General features: G+C 43.2%; 1 protein-coding gene across 1 annotated transcript in view; it reads left to right on the top strand.

Moving 5' to 3' along the window:
- LOC106607636 (papilin) overlaps positions 1 to 22,167 on the top strand; it is a 38,382-nt gene that overhangs the window by 14,343 nt on the left and 1,872 nt on the right. The window contains exons 7-12 of the mRNA XM_014204776.3: positions 3,512 to 3,820; positions 9,355 to 9,531; positions 12,991 to 13,141; positions 19,264 to 19,335; positions 21,642 to 21,789; positions 22,054 to 22,132. Coding sequence (XP_014060251.1) covers positions 3,512 to 3,820; positions 9,355 to 9,531; positions 12,991 to 13,141; positions 19,264 to 19,335; positions 21,642 to 21,789; positions 22,054 to 22,132 — 936 coding nt within the window. The remainder of the gene's footprint in view (positions 1 to 3,511; positions 3,821 to 9,354; positions 9,532 to 12,990; positions 13,142 to 19,263; positions 19,336 to 21,641; positions 21,790 to 22,053; positions 22,133 to 22,167) is intronic.

Here is a 22,167-nt window from a genome sequence, read left to right as displayed (position 1 = left end):
CACTAATATGACCTCTCTGTAGAAAGGTGAGACTCTCACGAACATGTTGGTTGTTTTGCTCTAGGAGCCCACAGGCCTCACAAGACTCGTCTGAAGTTCCCCAGTACCAGTTGAAAAAAATGAATGGAAGGACATGTATACAGTGCATACAGAAAGTATCAACCTTAACCCTTATTCCACATTTTGTTACGTAAAAGCCTTATTCTAAAATGTATTACATTGTTTCCCCCCCCCCCCCCCCCCCCTCATCAATCTACACACAATACCCCATAATGGAAATATCACATTTACATTTGCAGACCCTTTACTCAGTACTTTGTTGAAGCACCTTTGGCAGCGATTACAGCCTTACGTCTTCTTGGGTATGACGCGACAAGCTTGGCACACCTGTATTTGGGGAGCTTCTCCCATTTTTCTCTGCAGACCCTCTCAAAAGAAATCTAAAGCAAAGTACAGAGAGATTCTTGATGAAAACCTGCTCCAGAGCACTCAGGACCTCAGACTGGGGCGAAGGTTCACCTTCCAACAGAACAATGACCCTAAGCACACAGCCAAGACAACGCTGGAGTGGCTTTGGGACAAGTCTCCGAATGTCCTTGAGTGGCCCAGCCCGAGCCCGGACTTGAACCCAATTGAACATCTCTAGAGAGACCTGAAAATAGCTGTGCATCGACGCTCCCCATCCAACCTGACAGAGCTTGAGAGGATCTGCAGAGAATAATGGGAGTAACTCCTTAAATACAGGTGTGCCAAGCTTGTAGTGTCATACTCGAGCTGTAATTGCTGCCAAAGGTGTTTCAACAAAGTACTGAGTAAAGGGTCTGAATACTTATGTAAATGTGACATTTAAGTTTTTTATTTTTCATGAATTTGCAACAACAAAAAAATCTAAAAACCTGTTTTTGCTTTGGCATTATGTGGTATTGTATGTAGATTGATGAGGGGGCAAAGGATAAGGCTGTAATGTAACAAAATGTGGAAAAAGACAAGTGGTCTGAATACTTTCTGAATGCACTGTAATTCATGTCAATGGTCTAATAGTACTGTAGAGATCTTTTTACTTGCACACAATATAGCTGGGTTACCCTGTCCTGTCCCTAGGGGTCCACTGCCCTGCAGCGCCCCAACACACCCCACTCAGTTTTAGGATCTTAGTGAAACATTCTTTATTGGTTTCAGGTGTGTTAGGCCAAGGCCAGAGTGACAACAGTGCAGCAGACCTCCAGGGCCAGGACTGAGTAGCCCAGCAGCTAGGGATTGCCTAAATACACTCTAAATCTTGTAATAAATGCTAGGTTACAGTTTCTTCTGATAACAGCCTCCAGTATAACCATTTCCAAGCAAATAAAAACAGGAGTAAATGTCAGTTGGCTTTTCATAGCCGATCATTGACCGCTCCTGCTGTCTCTAGAGAGTTGAAAACAGCAGGTCTGGGACAGGTAGCACATCCGGTGAACAGATCAGGGTGCCATAGCCACAGGCAGAACAGTTGATACTGGAGCAGCAGCACGGCCAGGTGGACTGGGGACAGCAAGGAGTCATCATGCCAGGTAGTCCTGAGGCATGGTCCTAGGGCTCAGGTCCCCCAAGAGAAAGAATAAGGAGAGAAAGAGAGAATTAGAGAGAGCATACTTAAATTCACACAGGACACTGGAGAAATACTCCAGATATAACAGACTGACCCTAGCCCCCCGACACAAACTACTGCAGCATAAATACTGGAGGCTGAGACAGGAGGGGTCAGGAGACACTGTGGCACCATCCGATGATACCCCCGGACAGGGCCAAACAGGCAGGATATAATCCCACCCACTTTGCCAAAGCACAGCCCCCACACCACTAGAGGGATATCTTCAACCACCAACTTACCATCCTGAGACAAGGCCAAGTATAGCCCACAAAGATCTTCGCCACGGCACAACCCAAGGGGGGGCGCCAACCCAGACAGGAAGACCACGTCAGTGACTCGACCCACTCAAATGATGCACCCTTCCTAGGGACGGCATGGAAGAGCACCAGTAAGCCAGTGACTCGGCCCCTGTAATAGGGTTAGAGGCAGAGAATCACAGTGGAGAGAGGGGAACCGGCTAGGCAGAGACAGCAAGGGCAGTTCGTTGCTCCAGTGCCTTTCCGTTCACCTTCGCACTCCTGGGCCAGACTACACTCAATCATAGGACCTACTGAAGAGATGAGTCTTCAATAAAGACTTAAAGGTTGAGACTGAGTCTGCGTCTCTCACATGGTTAGGCAGACAATTCCATAAAAATGGAGCTCTATAGGAGAAAGCCCTGCCTCCAGCTGTTTGCTTAGAAATTCTAGGGACAATTAGAAGGCCTGCGTCTTGTGACCATAGCGTACGTGTAGGTATGTACGGCAGGATCAAATTGGAAAGATAGGTAGGAGCAAGCCCATGTAATGCTTTGTAGGTTATCATTTAAAACCTTGAAATCAGCCCTCTCCTTAACAGGAAGCCAGTGTAGAGAGGCTAGCACTGGAGTAATATGATCCATTTTTTTAGAACGTTCTATGGATGGTCTTAACCTTTAGTAATTTATGTCTGAGATATGAACATGACTGGGTATTCTAACATATCTGTATCCATTCATCATCATCCTCAATAGTGTCTCCCAGGTCTTCCTCACATTTTTGTTTTTTATGTTTTGTGTTATCCAGAAAAGCCTCTATCAACCCTTGATACAGTTTTGAAATCAACTTTAGAGGTTTGTCACACTGCCTTAAAATAGTTTCAGTCTTTGAAGCTTCTTGCTTGTCCAGTGTTTGCTGCACAGAGAGAATAAAGTGTTGTATCTGCAAAAGTTCACTTCTGCGCCATCAGAGACTGGTCTTCCCTGGTTCTCTGACCATGCTGTGACTCCTGTCACCATCTGATCCTGTTCAAATGAGGCATGACAAAGAAATACTTTGGTGTACATTTATACATTGATTCTATTCTTGGATAATATAATGGTTCAATAATTAAAATGACCATTATTCCCAGATCCCAGACTGTAGCCTACACATTAACCTGATTCTACTAAGACATGATGAGCATAGTGTTGTTTAATGACTATTCACCATGCCAGTGAAGCGTGTAGAGCTGTTTATACTATGTCAGTGTGAAAGTAGGGAATTAGCTAGTGAAACTGACGGTTCAATAACATTTCTATACTGACTAAAAACAGACATTGCGTTGAGAAAACATTTGGCAGCTGGTTTCATCGTTTGATTCAGGTCTAGTGTGATTAAGCAAAAATAATAATAGCTAAAGTTAGTGTGTGGAGTGGCTGCCAAAGCTCCATTCTGGGTGTGTACAGGAAGACTTGGCGTGGCTCCTGTTGCAGGGTTGGCGCTGCCATGGGGGGCATGAGTTTCCCAGGCCTGTCCTGGGGATGTGAGTAGGGAGGATAACCAAAACTAGCTTGGGAGGGAGGTTGTGGGGGGGAATATAACTGTGTCATCTGTTCAGGGATGTTGTTTGACCATGTAATCCTCCTATATTTTCCTTCTCTAGGCTGTGAGAAATGGAGAAATCATTGGCATGGACCGCGATGTGGCGCCTGCCACTCCCGCTCCCGCTGCCAACCTCCACTACAGCGAGCCGATCACGTATGCCTTCACATACAGCGCCTGGTCCGAGTGCTCAGCCCCCTGCAACAGTGGCACTCAGCATCGCAGCGTGCAGTGCATGGTGCAGAACTCGATGGCACCCCATGTGGTGGATGACTCTTACTGCGTCTCCCAGCAACTACCCAGGCCGGAAAGCCAGCAGGCCTGCAACCAGCAGGGATGTGCCGAGTACAGCGTGTCCAGCTTCAGTGTGGTGGGTACCTGGGGGGACCAGTATGGCCAGTATAGTGAGACTGTTACCAGTATGATTATAAGACTAAAGGGTGGTTGTGGAAGTGTGGTGGGTTACCAGTCAGACCTGGGTCAAATGCATACTGTGAGTTGCAATGGATTTAGTTTAGTCGGTACCAATGGAATAGTCCCAAAAGTACATACTCCAAACTAATTCAAGAACATCTAGTCTCAAATACTTTCATGTATTTGACACAGGTCTGGTTCCAGTATGGTCAATAGAGGGGCTAGAAATGACTTACATGCTTTCTAAATATAGTATAATCAAATTATAAATGCACTAGCTATAAGATTTCACCTTCCTTATAACAATAAAATACATATTTAGAGAAAATGTACATATTTTCTTAAGGTCTCTCTTGATCAAAACATCTGGCCCCATGGCTGTGAATGCTACACCGAGCTCTATTTTGGCTTCCTGAACTTGCTAAGAACACACCTTTCATTTCATATTAAACTTATCCATCAATGACAAACAAAGTTTTTTTTTTTTTTGTTTAAAATCTAAGAATAATTTTTATGGCTATAAATCGATCTCTGAATATGCTATAATGATGAAACCACTCTCTCCTGCTGTATTAAGATGTAAGGATTTGTCTGTGGTTGTGACATAGGGTTCAGTCAGGAGTTGATGGACAGTCTCAAGTAGTTTCCCAACCTCAAGTAGTTTCAGATTTCACATCCTACATCACAGGTGAACAAAATATATTACTGTGTCTGTGGCAATCAGGGCTATCGCTCAATGCAAGCCATTTCCATCTACAGTGTTCGCACATCAATTTATATGCCAAAATGTCAGTCGGTACCAGTACCAGAACCACACAAATATTGTATGCTACAGATTGGAAAATAAATGTGACTCTGGATGACAACATAATGATGTTTGTTTCCAACATTAGGGCTGTTTTCCTAGTGAAGATGATCCGCTTTGTGTTTTGTTCCCTTGCCACGATACTACCAAGTATTGCGATAATGGTATTGTCCCACCAAGCCAGTAAAAAAAGGCATATTACACCCTATGTTGTGATAATTGCAATTTTTGCTCTATAACCCATTCGTTCATACGCCACCTTGATATACAATAAGGCCAAAACAACAAAAAGACATCAGTCACACAGTGGTGGAATAAATTCAACACATACATTTGTTTCATCACAAAACCGGAAGGGCAAAATCTGTCCTGTGAAGTCAACAAAGCAAATAAATATTGCATGTAATAAACAGTTACATGGCCTACAGCATGGTCAAGCAAGTTAATGTTTGACAATTTACTAAACAACTACTAATTTAGAACCATGGAGTTAAGCGAGTCAGCACAAAGGCAACAGGAGCATTGCCTCTGCTATTCCAGCACCATTTTATCTTAAACATTGAAACATCATCAAATCAACAAGGTTGTATGCAGTGTATGCTTAGTTTAATACAGTGAAAACAAACTTAAATATACCAAGAACTATTTAGTCCAATCAACAAACTATACTGGAAACAATAAAACACTATGAAAAATCAGGGAAACCTGGCCTGGTATTCATAGCTGACTTTGAAAAGGCTTTTTGATAAAGTACTACTGGAATTTATAAATGCCTGGAATATTTCAATTTCAGAGAATCTCTTATACAATGGGTTAAAGTTATGTATAGTAACCTTAGGTGTAAAACTGTAAATAATGGCTACTACTCAGAAAGTCAAAAGTAGTAAAACAAGGCTGTCCACTATCAGTATATTTATTTATTTATAATGGCCATCGAAATGTTAGCAATAATATCAAGGGGCTAGAATCCAGGGTTTAAAAACAAAGGTGTCACTGTATTCTGAGGATTCATGTTTTCTTTTAAATCCAGAATTTGGATCCTTTCACAGCCTCAGAGGATCTTGATATTTTTTTCTAACCTCTCTGGATTACAACCAAATCATGATATGTGTACTATATTAAGTTTTGTATCACAATTTTTTTTTACATTACCGTGTAGTTTACCAATAAAATGGTCTGACGGTGATGCGGACACACTCGGTATTCATATCCTGAAAATTATCACACTACAATACATTTTTATAGAAAAGGAAAATACCTGTCTATTTGTGGGAAAATCACCCTGATTAACTCTTTAGTCATATCCCAGTTTACCTATTTGATTATGGCCTTGCCTACACCTAGCAAAAAATATTACATTTTAGTTGGAATGGCAAGCCAGACAAAATTGAATGTATTTATATAATGAATTTGAATTCTGAGGGCAGAAATTATTCAATATTAAAGCATTAGTCCTCTCACTAAAGGCTTCAATCTCACCCCATATTCAGATTACAGCAATAGAAAGTTGGTGGCAATTTCAGTTTAATCCACCAGAAAAGACAGAACAAACAATACTACAAATATTATGGTTAAACTCAAATATACACTATCGTTCAAAAGTTTAGAGTCACTTAGATATGTCCTTGTTTTGAAAGAAAAGCACTCTTTTTGTCCATTAAAATAACATCAAATTGGTCAGAAATACAGTGTAGGCATTGTTAATGTTGTAAATGACTATTGTAGCTGGAAACGGCAGATTTTTTTATGGAATATCTACATAGACGTACAGAGGCTCATTATCAGCAACAATCACTTGTTAGCTAATCCAAGTTTATCATTTTAAAAAGGTTAATTGATCATTATAAAAGTCTGTCACAATTATGAATGCTTTTAAAAATATAGATATTTATTACTTTCCAAATAAACTTTATATTTCCATGGAAATGCATGGGTAGCCCCTCATAGCGCTCAACTATCGAGGATTGCTATGGGGTGCAATCGGCGATGTAGGCTTGTGCACAATCAACCAACCTTAACCACACACCCCCTCTCTGTGTGTGGTTACAGTAGGCTAAAGTATGTCAATGGTTTTAGGAACAGCAGTAACATCAGGCAGGATTTAGGCTACCAACTGCCTAGCCAGTTGTAGCTCAATCTTGGGTGCAATGATCACATTCCCGCACTGACTGACTGTGTGTGTGGAGGCTAATTGATTTAACGTTACGTTAATCTACATGCCTCACTAGCAAAGTTATAAATTGTATAACGTTAGCTGTCAGCTATATTAGCCACGATTTACTGTTCTTTGTGCAGCTTCAAATGTCAAACAAAGTTCAAAGTTGTTGCACCTCCGTCTAATTTTTTCCCCGCATGTTTTGCAAGTTGCAATCCATTTTTTGTTGGGTATCATCTTTCCAAGGGCTCCATCTGAATTCACCCGCCGATGTTCCTCTGCACTGCCACGTGCAACTTTTTCCCAGCTGGCACAATTTGATTGGCTGCTCTCCGATTCAAACTGTAATCCGTTAAATGAAGAGTTGATGCCCTGCACCATTTTTTAATAGCATAATTTTTAATATTTGGGCTTGGGGAGGGTATCAAGTTAGTTCGAGTCAAAAGGCTCAAGTCCAAGTTAAGTCATGAGTCATTGGTGTTAAAGTCAAAGTCGAGTTACAAGTCATCATATTTGTCATGTGACTCGGGTCCACACCTCTGCCTTGTAGTAACCAAAAAAAGTGTTAACCAAATCCCAATATATTTTAGGTTCTTCAAAGTAGCCATCTTTTGCTTTGATGACAGCATTGCACTCTTGGCATTCTCTCAACCAGCTTCAACTGGAATGCTTTTCCAACAGTCTTGAAGGAGTTCCCACATATGAGCACTTGTTGGCAGCCTTTCCTTCACTCTGCGGTCCAACTCATCCCAAACCATCTCAATTGGGTTGAAGTTGGGTGATTGTTTAGGCCAGGTCATCTGATTCAGCACTCCATCACCCTCCTTTTTGTTTAAATAGCCCTTACACAGCCTGGAGGTGTGTTGGGTCATTGTCCTGTTGAAAAACAAATGATAGTCCCACAAAGCGCACACCAGATGGGATGGCGTATCGCTACAGAATGATGTTGTAGCCATGCTGGTTAAGTGTGCAGCCATGCTGGTTAAGTGTGCCTTGAATTCAAAATAAATCACAGACAGTGTCACCAGCAAAGCAACTTCACACCATCACACCTCCTCCTCCATGCTTCACGGTGGGAACCACACGTGCAGAGATCAGCAGTTCACAGCAGTTCACCACTGTGTCTCACAAAGACAAGTGGTTAAGAAGGAAAGAAATTCCACATTAACTTTTAACAAGGCATACCTGTTAATTGAAATACATTAATGTAGACTGTCAAGAGTGTGCAAAGCTGTCATCAAGGCAAAGGCTGGCTACCTTGAAGAATCTAAAATACACTTTTTTGGTTACTACGTGATCTCATGTTTTATTTCTTCACTATTATTCTACAATGCAGAAAATAGTTTAAAAAAAATAAACACTAATGAGTAGATGTCCAAACTTTTTACTGGTACTGTATATATGGGGGATTGGAAATGATGCAGACAATTACATTGATGGAAACTACAATCTATCTGCAATATTAAAGCTGATCTACCCCTTAAAGAAAATTGGTCCAATCAATGTTCCTAAATATCATGTGGCTGTCAGTGGTACTGATTTATGTCTCTCTCTCTGTGTGTGTGTGTAGACTAGTTGAAAACCGATGCCATCCTCCTCTCTTCATGTTGGCATAATGTTTATGGGTCTGTCATACAGTACGCTTTTCATTTTTGTTGTCATAGGCTAGCAAGCATTTTAACTAGGTATCCTAAGTTCCTCGCATGGGCAACAATGAATCAGCTAAGTTATCTAGATAGCTAGTTAACATGAGCCTACATCTAGGCTACATTTTGAATTTCAATCGTCTCAGTGGCACAATATATGAATTCATGATTAGATCAGAATCACCGTTATAGTCATTGGCCTGTACAGAGTATTAAGTCAAAACCACAAGTCCAAATCCCCATCTTCATCCATGACTTTAGAAAGGCTGCTTTAGCAAGCTAGCTTCTGCAGGACAACAACACAAGCTGACCAGAAACACGTTTCTGAAAATTACATTTTGCTTTGGATGTGATTTGATTGGTGTGAAACCAAATCCAAACTGGCCTCTCTTGGGGTGTGTTTTGCTGCGTCAGGACAACCCACAGTTGAGCTCAGCTCAACGTTGATTGGCTAAATGCTTGCTGGCATCAATTAAATGCTATGGCGACAACGTCATACTCTTTTGGTCCAGACAGCATCAGATACATGGGCTACACAAACAGACAGAGGGGCGCTGTTTCCCTTGTTCGGATGATTTCTCAGGTGAGATTGAGCCACTTTGAAAACACAGATGAAAGCTACATTTTCATTGGTGAAATATTTGGGGAAGCCTGGCTTTCCATGGCAACCATGAATACACGCCACTGCTGGTTTGACTCCTTGAGCCGACAAGGTGAAAAATCTGTCAATATGCCCTAAAACAAGGCACTCTAACTCTAATTGCTCCAGTGTAAGTTGCTCTAGATCAGAGCTTCTGCTAAATTATTAAAATGTCAAATGTAAGATTGAGCCATTGATCTTGTTTTGATGCAAAGTTTCCCTATTATATATTTCTCATTCCCAGTGTTCGGTGACCTGTGGGGACGGCCAGCAGACCAGGGAGGTGGTTTGCGTGGGGGCGGGAGGGGAGCGTTTTGGGGACCAAGCCTGCAGTGGTCTGGCACGCCCACCTGCAGTCCAGGCCTGCCGCAAGCCAGCCTGCCACATCCACATCAGCTGGCACGTCCATGACTTCGGACTGGTAACAGAGATACATTTAGTTTGTTAAATTGTTCCACATTGTTGCTTTGGCAATACATACAAGTAATTTTGTCATGTCAACAAAGCATTTTGAATTGGAAAGGGATGTTCGATATCATACTATACCAGAGGAGGCTGGTGAGAGGAGCTATAGGAGGACAGGCTCATTGTAATGGCTGGAATGGAATCAATGGAACAGTGTCGAATGTGGTTTCCATATGTTTGATACCATTCCACTTACTCCATTCCGGCCATTACAATGAGCCTGTCCTCCTATAGCTCCTCCCACCAGCCTCCCATGTACTTTACCCTTATGTAGCATCTCTGTAATGGAGATACAGGAATACAAAACAGGAGTAGCGTCTAAACATGAAACCATACTAACTAATGGGTGATACAACGGAGTGCTAGATAAAGGGGAAGTAATCAGGGAGTGATGAAGTCCAGGTGTGCCTCATGATGGGGCACAGGTGTGTGTAATTGTGGTTGCCAGGTGTGTGTAATGATGGGTTGCCAGGACCAGTGGTAAGTAGACCGGCGACGTCGAGTACCATGGAACACAGGAGCCTCACTGTGCTGACGATCCTCCTGCTCCTTCCAGTGGAGGATGGCGCATTGGAGCCTCATGTGGGCAGCGGGGTTGAATCTGGTAAAGAAAAGGGCCAACCTTGCTTGGCGCGGGTTCAGCCGCCTTGCTGTCCGTATGTACTCCAGGTTCCGATGGTCGGGGAGGATGAGAAATGTGTCTGTGGCTCCCTTCAGTCAGTATTTCCACTCCTCTAATACCAACTTCACCACCAGGAGCTCCCGATCACCGATGTCATGGTTCCTTTCTGCAAGAGACATTTTTCTAGAGTAGTATCCACATGATACAACTTCAATGTAATCCACAAAAATTGTAACAGGACGGCCCCCACACCCACTTCTGAGGCATCCACCTCCACCACGAAGGGAAGCATAGGATCTGGGTGGTGAAACGGGGTGGAGGTTAAATGCCCCTTCAGTAGGCGGAATTCCACACCAACTTACGGGGACAACCTTTGAGGGGACTCCAAAAACCGTTGTAGTCCCTTTATGGTGGTTGGGACTGGCCATGACCTGACTGCATCTACCTTCCTCTCCTCCAAAACAACTCCCTGCGGGCTGATCCTATATCCCAAGAAGGAGACGGCAGCTTCAGGAAGCTGGCACTTCTCCGCTTTGACATACAGTTGGTTCTCCAGGAGGCGTTTCAGGACTACCCGGACATGGCCGATATGCTCATCCAAGGTGGCCTAGTAGATCAGGATATCATTGATATACACGACCACCTAACGGCCAAGCATGTCCCGAAACACCTCATTCACTAATGCCTGGAACACTGACAGAGCATTGGCTAATCCATAAGGCATCACTAAGTACTCATAGTGCCCAGATATCATGCTGAAGGCCGTCTTCCATTCATCACCCTCCCGGATGCGGATCAAATTGTAGGCACTCCGCAGGTCAAGCTTGGTTAAAAAAAACTACAAAAAAACAGGCCCCACAGAGCTGTTCAATAGCGGCCGACACCAATGGGAGGGGGTACTTGGTGGTGATGGTATTGAGACCTCTGTAGTCAATACATGGACAAAGACCCCCCCCCCCCCCCCCCCCTTATTGGCCACGAAGAAGAAACCTGCTGACGCAGGGGAGGTGGCTGGGCAGATGAACCCCTGTTGGAGAGCCTCCTGGATGTTTTCCTCCATAGCCTTGGTTTCAACCACTGACAGGGGGTAGATGCGGCTGCGCAAAGGTGCATAGTCTGTTAGCAGGTTGATGGCACAGTCCCGGGGAGATGAGGAGGGAGACAGGTGGCATGGGTCTTGGGAAAAACCTCCCGGAGATCCTGGTAAACCTCCGGGATGTCGGCCTGAAAGGCAACCACCGGGCTCTCTTCCGACATCAGGGTCACGGCCGTGATCTCCATTCTCAACCAGGAGATGGTGGGGTCGTGGCGTTGGAGCCACAAGATGCCGAGGATGACTTTGTGTACGGGTGCCTGGATGATGAGGAAGGGAAGTTTTTTTGGTACAGGGGTCCCACGGTGATGGTGAGTGGTCCTGTGATGTGTGTGTGAATGTCCCAGATCCCAGGGAGGTGCCAAGGGCCTGGACAAAAAAATTCCCAGCGGCACCGGAGTCCACCAGAGCTGTAGGAACAACACTTTGGACAGCCAGTTAGTGAAATCGGTACTAAAAAGGGTTTGGTGGAGAGTGATGATGATGATGGAATACTCACACCTACCCCAGAAGACGGGTGATCACGGGACCGTCCCTCTGCTCTAGTGGCTCCCGGGTTGTGACGTAGTGGACGCCGTTGAATCTGGTGCCTCTCTTGACCACAACAAGGACAGAGCCCCAGCTGTCTCCAATGGCGTCACTCAGCCACGGGGAGGCGTGTGGCCCCTACCTCCATGGGTTCAGACTCTTACTCAGATCGGTCAACGAAGGAGTGAGAGATGCGATGAGAGTGCCACCACTCTCGAAGGAGTTTATGCAGATGGATGGCCATCGTGATGAGTGCATCCAATGAGAGGGTGTCAACTCAGCATGCCAGCTCCGTCTGGACCTCATCGCACAATCCGCTTCTGAATAAGGAGCGGAATGCAGGCTCATGCCATCTGCTGAATGCTGCCACTGTATGGAAGGTAAGGGCGTACTCAGCAGCAGTCTGGTCCTCATGCCGTAGTTGGAGTAGGCACTCACCCCCTTCTCTGCCCTCCGGTGGATGATCGAAGTCTCCTCTGAACAGAGCCATGAACCTCCCATTGGAATCCAGCTCCTCCTCTCCTCTCCCCCAGACAGCTGTAGCCCACTCCAACGGCCGCCCAGTCAGCAGGGAAATAACAGTGGCAACCTCGGACCTCTCGGTGGTGGGGGTCCCGTTTGATGAGAAAAATAGTTGACTGCACCTGAGGTCATATCTGTCTGGAAGGGACAAACTAACCTGGGCATGCTGTTGAATGGGCTGGGGTGCTGGTTCGACTCATTGTAGAAGATCCTCCGCTCGTTGGGGGGGGGGGGTCCACCTGTTCGCCGACCATCTAGGAGAGGTCTCGGTTGGCTGCTTCTTCCATTCTGTGAGGTAGTATTCTGTAATGGAGACGCAGGGAGTCAGGTGCAGTCGGTGAGTTTAATAGGAAAGACCATGGAGTGAATACAAAAAACAGGAGTAGCGTCTAAACATGAAAACAAGAAACAATACTACCTAATGGGTGACACAACGGAGTGCTAGATGAAGGGGAAGTAATCAGGGAAGTGACGAAGTCCAGGTGTGCCTCATGATGGGGCGCAAGTGTGCGTAATGATTGTTGCCAGATGTGCGTAATGATGGGTTGCCAGGACCGGTGGTTAGTAGACAGGTGACGTCCTACCATTTTCTCTTATCCTTCCCTACTTCTGTGTATATCTATCATGCTCCCTCTCTCCTCCCTATATAGTGCTCTAGGAATTGTGGTGGAGGGGTGCGGGAGAGGAGGGTAATGTGTATGGACATAGACCAGAACCCATATGGGGAAGACGGGTGCGCCCCCCACCCTAAACCCGCTACTGTGGAGCACTGTAACACCCAGGCCTGCCATGAAGCCCAGAGTGAGTCCAATTCCAGTGTGTGTCTATATACACTACCATTCAAAAGTTTGGGGTCACTTAGAAATGTTTGTTTTTGAAAGAAAAGCAACAACAAAAAATTGTTCATAACATCAAATTCATCAGAAATACAGTGTAGACATTGTTAACCTCTGGGCCAGTGGGACGTTTGCGTCCCACCCTAGACAACAGCCAGTGGAATCGTGTGGCGCGAAATACAAATACCTCAATTTCTCAAACATATGACTATTTTACACCATTTGAAAGATAAGACTCTCGTTAATCCAACCACGTTGTCCGATTTCAAAAAGGCTTTACAGCGAAAGCAAAACATTAGATTATGTCAGGAGAGTACCCTGCCAAAAAGTAATCACACAGCCATTTTCAAAGCAAGCATATATGTCACAAAAACCAAAACCACAGCTAAATGCAGCACTAACCTTTAATAATCTTCATCAGATGACACTCCTAGGACATTATGTTATACAATACATGCATGTTTTGTTCAATCAAGTTCATATTTATATCAAAAACCAGCTTTTTACATTAGCATGTGATGTTCAGAACTAGCATACCCACCGAAAACTTCCAGTGAATTTACTAAATTACTCATGATAAACAAAATACATAAATTATTTTAAGAATTATAGATACAGAACTCCTTTATGCAAACGCTATGTCAGATTTTAAAATAGCTTTTCGGCGAAAGCACATTTTGCAATATTCTGAGTACATAGCTCGGCCATCACAGGCTAGCTAATTTGACACCCACCAAGTTTGGGGCAACCTAAACTCAGAATTACTATTAGAAAAATTGGATTACCTTTGCTGTTCTTCGTCAGAATGCACTCCCAGGACTTCTACTTCAAAAACAAATGTTGTTTTGGTTCCAAATAATCCATAGTTATATCCAAATACCTCCGTTTTGTTCGTGCGTTCAGGTCACTATCTGAAGGGTAACGCGCGAGCTCATTTCGTGACAAAAAATTAAAAATATTCCATTACCGTACTTAGAAGCATGTCAAACGCTGTTTAAAATCCATTTTTATGCTATTTTTCTCGTAAAATAGCGATAATATTCCAACCGGACAACGTTGTATTCATTCAAAGACTGAAAGAAAAAAATGGAGCAGTCTTGTGAACGCGCATCTGTCTCACTGTCCCCAAGCAGGCCACTTACAAACTCTGCTGCTGTACTTTGCCCAGAGAAAGGAGACGCGTCATTCCGCTTTCTGAATGCTTTAGAGAGCCAATGGAAGCCTTAGAAAATGTCACGTAACAGCACAGATGCTGTAATGTCGATAGAGATGCAACAGAAGGACAACAAATTGTCAGACAGGGCACTTCCTACATGGAATCTTCTCAGGTTTTGGCCTGCCATATGAGTTCTGTTATACTCACAGGCACCATTCAAACAGTTTTAGAAACTTTAGTGTTTTCTATCCAAATCTATATGCATATTCTCGTTTCTGGGCAAGAGTAGCATATTCTCATTTCTGGGCAAGAGTAGTAACCAGTTTAAATCGGGTACGTTTTTTATCCGGCCGTGATAATACTGCCCCCTAGCCCCAACAGGTTAATGTTATAAATTACTATTGTAGCTGGAAACGGCAGATTTTTTAATTTATTTATTATTATTTTATTTTTTTAATGGAATATCTACATAGGCGTACAGAGGCCCATTATCAGCAACCATCACTGCTGTGTTCCAATGGAACGTTGTGTTAGATTAGCTAAGTTGATCATATTAAAAGTCTAAATGATCATTAGAAAAACCTTTTGCAATTATGTTAGCACAGCTGAACACTTGTGCTTAGTAAAGAAGCAATAAACCTGGCCTTCTTTAGCCTGTTAGGGCTAGGGGGCAGTATTTACACCGCCGGATAAAAAACGTACCCGATTTAATCTGGTTACCACTCCTACCCAGTAACTAGAATATGCATATACTTATTACATATGGATAGAAAACACCCTAAAGTTTCTAAAACTGTTTGAATGGTGTCTGTGAGTATAACAGAACTCATTTGGCAGGCAAAAAACTGAGAAGGTTTCATTCAGGAAGTGGCCTGTCTGACAAGGTGTCGTTCTTCTTGTCTCTGTTTATTGAAGAGTGAGGATCTTAGCTGTCCCGTGACACTTCCTACGGCTGCCATAGGGTCTCAGAAGGCGGTAAAAAGCTGAATCGTGGCTTTGCAGGCTCTGGCTGAAAAAAAGTACCGCGTTTGGGTAGTGGCTGGTTACAGTACTGTGAGACTCAGGCTCGTGCCCGCGTCGACCGAAAGCTTTGTTTACTTTCCTCTGTTTAGCTAAATGGACATTCCCGGTTGGAATATTATCGCTTTTTTACGAGAAAAATGGCATAAAAATGGATTTTAAACAGCGGTTGACATGCTTCGAAGTACGGTAATGGAATATTTAGATTTTTTTTTGTCACGAATTGCGCCATGCGCGCGACCCTGATTTACCATTTCAGGTAGTGTCTGGGACGCACGAACAAAATGCCGCTATTCGGATATAACGATGGATTATTTTGGACCAAACCAACATTTGTTATTGAAGTAGCAGTCCTGGGAGTGCATTCTGACGAAGACAACAAAAGGTAATCAAAGTTTTATAATAGTAAATGTGATATTGGTGAGTGCTAAACTTGCCGGGTGTCTAAATAGCTAGCCCGTGATGGCTGGGCTATGTACTTAGAATATTGCAAAATGTGCTTTCACCAAAAGCTATTTTAAAATCGGACATATCGAGTGCATAGAGGAGTTCTGTATCTATAATTCTTAAAATAATTGTTATGTTTTTTGTGAACGTTTATCGTGAGTAATTTAGTAAATTCACCGGAAGTTTGCGGGGGGTATGCTAGTTCTGAAGGTCACATGCTAATGTAAAAAGCTGTTTTTTGATATAAATATGAACTTGATTGAACAAAACATGCATGTATTGTATAACATAATGTCCTAGGGTTGTCATCTGATGAAGATCATCAAAGGTTAGTGCTGCATTTAGCTGTCTTCTGGGTTTTTGTGACATTATATGCTAGCTTGAAAAATGGGTGTCTGATTATTTCTGGCTTGGTACTCTGCTGACATAATCTAATGTTTTGCTTTCGTTGTAAAGCCTTTTTGAAATCGGACAGTGTGGTTAGATTAACGAGAGTCTTGTCTTTAAATAGCTGTAAAATAGTAATATGTTTGAGAAATTTAAGTAATAGCATTTCAAAGGTTTTGAAAATCGCGCCACAGGATTCAACTGGCTGTTACGTAGGTGGGACGAATTCGTCCCGCCGGTCCCATAGAGGTTAGACTAGTTGAGTATCTGGAGCATCAGCATTTGTGGGTTCGATTACAGGCTCAAAATGGCCAGAAACAAAGCACTTTCTTCTGAAACTCATCAGTCTATTCTTGTTCTGAGAAATGAAGGCTATTCCATGTGAGAAATTGCCAAGAAACTGAAGATCTCGTACAACGTTGTATACTACTTACTTCACAGAACAGCGTAAACTGGCTCTAACCAGAATAGAAAGAAGAGTGGGAGGCCCCGGTGCACAACTGAGCAAGAGGACAAGTACATTAGTGTCTAGTTTGAGAAACAGATGCCTCACAAGTCCTCAACTGGCAGCTTCATTAAATAGTATCCGCAAAACACCAGTCTCAACATCAACATTGAAAAGGCTACTCCGGGATGCTGGCCTTCTAGAAAGAGTGGCAAAGAAAAAGCCATATCTCAGACTGGCCAAAAAAAAAGAAAAGATTAAGATGGGCACAAGAACAGACACTGGACAGAGATATGGCTTTTCTTTGCAACTCTGCCTACAAGGCCAGTATCCCAGAGTCGAATGAGTGTGTGCAAAGATGTCATCAAGGCAAAGGGTGGCTACTTTGAAGAATCAGAAATCTAAAATATATTTTCATTTGTTTAACACTTTTTTGGTAACTACATGATTCCATATGTGCCATTTCATAGTTTTGATGTCTTCTCTATTAATTCTACAATGTAGAAAATAGTAAAATAAAGAAAAATCTTTGAATGAGTGGGTGTGTCCAAACTTTTGCCTGGTACTGTATATACGTACTTACTGGACACATATAAACACAACTTGTAAAGTGTTGGTCCCATGTTATTTAATGAGCTGAAATAAAAGATCACAGAAATGTTCTATATCCACCAAAAGCTTATTTCGCTCAAATTTTGTGGACAAATTTGATTACATCCCTGTTAGTGAGAATTTCTCCTTTGCCAAGATAATCCATTCTGTCTGTAATAAAGCCCTTTTGTGAGGAAAAACTCATTCCAATTGGCTGGGTCTGACTCCCCAGTGGGTGGGCCTATGCCCACCCATGGCTGCACCCCTGCCCTGTCATGTGAAATTCATAGAGTAAGGCCAAATTAATACACTGCTCAAAGAAATAAAGGGAAAACTTAAACAACACAATGTAACTCCAAGTCAATCACACTTCTGTGAAATCAAACTGTCCACTTAGGAAGCAACACTGATTGACAATAAATTTCACATGCTGTTGTGCAAATGGAATAGACAACAGGTGGAAATTATAGGCAATTAGCAAGACACCCCCAATAAAGGAGTGGTTCGGCAGGTGGTGACCACAGACCACTTCTCAGTTCTTATGCTTCCTGGCTGATGTTTTGGTCACTTTTGAATGCTGGCGGTGCTTTCACTCTAGTGGTAGCATGAGACGGAGTCTACAACCCACACAAGTGGCTCATGTAGTGCAGCTCATTCAGGATGGCACATCAATGCGAGCTGTGGCAAGAAGGTTTGCTGTGTCTGTCAGCGTAGTGTTCAGAGCATGGAGGCGCTACCAAGAGACAGGCCAGTACATCAGGAGACGTGGAGGAGGGCGTAGGAGGGCAACAACCCAGCAGCAGGACCGCTACCTCCGCCTTTGTGCAAGGAGGAGCAGGAGGAGCACTGCCAGAGCCCTGCAAAATTACCTCCAGCAGGCCACAAATGTGCATGTGTCTGCTCAAACGGTCAGAAACAGACTCCATGAGGGTGGTATGAGGGCCCGATGTCCACAGGTGGGGGTTGTGCTTACAGCCCAACACCGTGCAGGACGTTTGGCATTTGCCAGAGAACACCAAGATTGGCAAATTCGCCACTGGCGCCCTGTGCTCTTCACAGATGAAGCAGGTTCACACTGAGCACGTGACAGACGTGACAGAGTCTGGAGACGCCGTGGAGAGCATTCTGCTGCCTGCAACATCCTCCAGCATGACCGGTTTGGTGGTGGGTCAGTCATGGTGTGGGGTGGCATTTCTTTGGGGGGCCGCACAGCCCTCCATGTGCTCGCCAGAGGTAGCCTGACTGCCATTAGGTACCGAGATGAGATCCTCAGACCCCTTGTGAGACCATATGCTGGTGCGGTTGGCCCTGGGTTCCTCCTAATGCAAGACAATGCTAGACCTCATGTGGCTGGAGTGTGTCAGCAGTTCCTGCAAGAGGAAGGCATTGATGCTATGGACTGGCCCGCCCGTTCCCCAGACCTGAATCCAATTGAGCACATCTGGGACATCATGTCTCGCTCCATCCACCAATGCCACGTTGCACCACAGACTGTCCAGGAGTTGGCGGATGCTTTAGTCCAGGTCTGGGAGGAGATCCCTCAGGAGACCATCCGCCACCTCATCAGGAGCATGCCCAGGCGTTGTAGGGAGGTCATACAGGCACGTGGAGCCCACACACACTACTGGGCCTCATTTTGACTTGTTTTAAGGACATTACATCAAAGTTGGATCAGCCTGAAGTGTGGTTTTCCACTTTAATGTTGAGTGTGACTCCAAATCCAGACCTCCATGGGTTGATAAATTGGATTTCCATTGATTATTTTTGTGTGATTTTGTTGTCAGCACATTCAACTATGTAAAAAAAAAAGTATTTAATAAGATTATTTCATTAATTCAGATCTAGGATGTGTTATTTTAGTGTTCCCTTTATTTTTTTGAGCAGTGTATATTTCAATTGACTGATTTCCTTCTATGAACTGTAACTCAGTAAAACCTTTGAAATTGTTGCATGTTGCTTTTGTATTTTTGTTCAGTATAAGTGTGTGTATGTGGGGGGTGGGGGGGTTTCTATTCATGTATCATTGTCTCTCTCTGTTTAGGTGTACCAAGTGTCCATGACCCAACAGGACATGACAGCACTCTGAGAGGATATGTGCCTTATGACCCTTCAGGTACGAGTGTGCGTTAGGGATGTTTTTGTCTCTATGCATGCATGGGCATGTGTATCAATTTGTGTGCGTAATTATAATCATATATGTGGTTAGATTGACTTGGGATAATTAAAAGACTTCTTAGGGCTAGGCGTCCCGTTAGCGGGACAACATCCGGTGAAACTGGAGGGCGCGCAATTCAAATAAATAATCATAAAAATTATGGATATTAAACATTTAGGTAAATATAAGTGTCATATCGGTTGAAAGCTTAAATTCTTGTTAATCTAACTGCACTGTCCGATTTACAGTAGCTATTACAGCGAAAACATGCCATGCGATTGTTTGAGGACGGCGCCCCACATCAAAATATTTTTCCACCGGCACAGGTTTCATAAATTCACAAATAGCGATTTAAATATTCAGTTACTTTTTGAATATCTTCCTATGATGTCACCCAAAGGGTCCCAGCTATAACATGTAGTGTCGTTTTGTTAGATATAATCCTTCTTCATATCCCAAAAGGTCTGTTTAGTTGGCGCCATCGATTTGAGTAATTGACTCGTTCAACATGCAGAGAAAGGAATCCGAAAATCTACCCCTAAACTTTGTTTCAACAAGTCAAAATACTATTTACTCCTCAGATACCCTAAAATGTAATCAAACTGTAATATTTCTAACGGAAAGAAGTATGTTCGATAGGAAACAGATTTTAGCAGGTGCGTCCTGTCTTCATAGCGCGTGCAAACATGAATTTCCAAGACTGTGTCCCTGTACTAAATCTGATATTTCTTATTCGTTTTGGAAGTTACAAGCATGAAACATTGAACATAGACTGCTGACACCCTGTGGAAGCCATAGGAATTGCATCCTGGGAGTTAATTTTAGTATGCTCTTATACTTGCCATTGTAAGAGGATGGTCACTCTCTCAAAATAAAAATTCAGGTTGGTTTTTCTTTGGATTTTGTCCTACCATGTCTATTGTGTTATTCTCCTACATTATTTTAACATTTCTACAAACTTCAAAGTGTTTTCTTTCCAATGGTACCAATTATATGCATATCCTGGCTTTAAGGTAGAGACAGAAAAAGCTTAGCAAAACAAGAATTTGAAAATGAACCTTTCTATCTTATGCTAAAACACACCTCTCTTATAGTATGTCCCATTCTCTGTCTAGACAGTGTTGTAATCCAGCAAAAAAGTATAACTACATAGACAAGACAGGATCCACCAGTCAAAGTGGTATATCAACATCTGAAAATATACTCTCTGGCTAAACATAACTATGGCATTCCTAAATATACGATAGCAAAAATAAACACCCTCAAAACATATAAAATGTACATTTTTATCCATCTACACTCCTGTTCAAAAGTTTGGGGTCACTTAGAAGTGTCCTTGTTTTTGAAAGAAAAGCACATTTTTGGTCAATTAAAATAACATAAAATTGATCAGAAATACAGCGTAGACATTGTTAATGTTGTAAATTACTATTGTAGCTGGAAACGGCTGATTTTTTTTAATGGAATATCTACATAGGCGTACAGAGGCAAATTATCAGCAACCATCACTCCTGTGTTCCAATGGCACGTTGTGTTAGCTAATTTTAAAAGGCTAATTGATCAATAGAAAACCCTTTTGCAATTGTTAGCACAGCTGAAAACTGTGGTGCTGATTAAAGAAGCAATACAACTGGCCATCTTTAGACTAGTTGAGTATCTGGAGCATCAGCATTTGTGGGTTCGATTACAGGCTCAAAATGGTCAGGTAGAAAGACTGACGAGTTTCAGGAGAAAGTCTATTCTTGTTTTCAGACATGAAGGCTATTCCATGTGAGAAATCGCCAAGAAACTGAAGATCTGGTACAACTCTGTGTACTACTACCTTCACAGAACAGCGCAAACTGGCTCTAACCAGAATAGAAAGAGGAGTGGGAGGCTCCAGTGCACAACTGAGCAAGAGGACAAGTACATTAGTGTCTAGTTTGAGAAACAGACGCCTCACAAGTCCTCAACTGGCAGCTTCATTAAATAGTACCCGCAAAACACCAGTCTGAACATCCACAGTGAATAAGCGTCTCTGGGATGCTGGCCTTCTAGGCAGAGTTCCCCTGTCCAGTGTCTGTGTTCTTTTGCCCAACTTAATCTTTTATTGGCCAGTCTGAGATATGGCTTTTTCTTTGCAACTCTGCTTAGGCAAAAGCCAGCATCCTGGAGTCGCCTCTTCACTGTTGACGTTGAGACTATAGGTACATTAATTAATCTATACAAATAGCCTATATACTTATCTAAATATTTAGTCATACGTCTGTGTTTGCTCTCTCTAGCCACTAACACAGTATACAACCCCTATTCCACTGCTGTGGTTGGTCCTCACTGCTCCCAGTCATACTACGGCTGCTGCCCCGATGGCCACACGTCCTCTGGTGGGCATAGAGGAGAGGAATGTCCTGCAGATGACTGCGTACGCACCCGGTAAGACCTAGGTGGCATCTGTTCAGTTGGGTGCAACTTTACATAACTTTAAGATAGCGATAACATTGTGTAAAACAGACATGGCATGCACAGGTTGATTATGACACAACTTTGTTACTTGGACAGTCCAACTAGTGACATTCACATTCATGGATGCTGTCTGAGTCCATGTTTCTGTCTCACCTACCTTTGTGCCTTTCCATAACAGCTATCGGTTTGTTGTCTTCCCTATATATCTTACCTATGTTCGTCTCTGGTTGTCAGGTACGGCTGCTGTCTGGATGGGGTGACTCCTGCTCAGGGTCATAGAAGGGCAGGATGTCCTGATTACCACCCACTTGCAGTAAGAGCTGCCCACTACCCATTATGTCAAGACCA

Source organism: Salmo salar, chromosome 06 (genome assembly GCF_965601325.2).
Source record: "Salmo salar chromosome 06, fSalSal1, whole genome shotgun sequence".
In the NCBI taxonomy this organism is placed as follows: Eukaryota; Metazoa; Chordata; class Actinopteri; order Salmoniformes; family Salmonidae; genus Salmo; species Salmo salar.
This window is presented reverse-complemented; position numbering and strand designations above follow the sequence as displayed.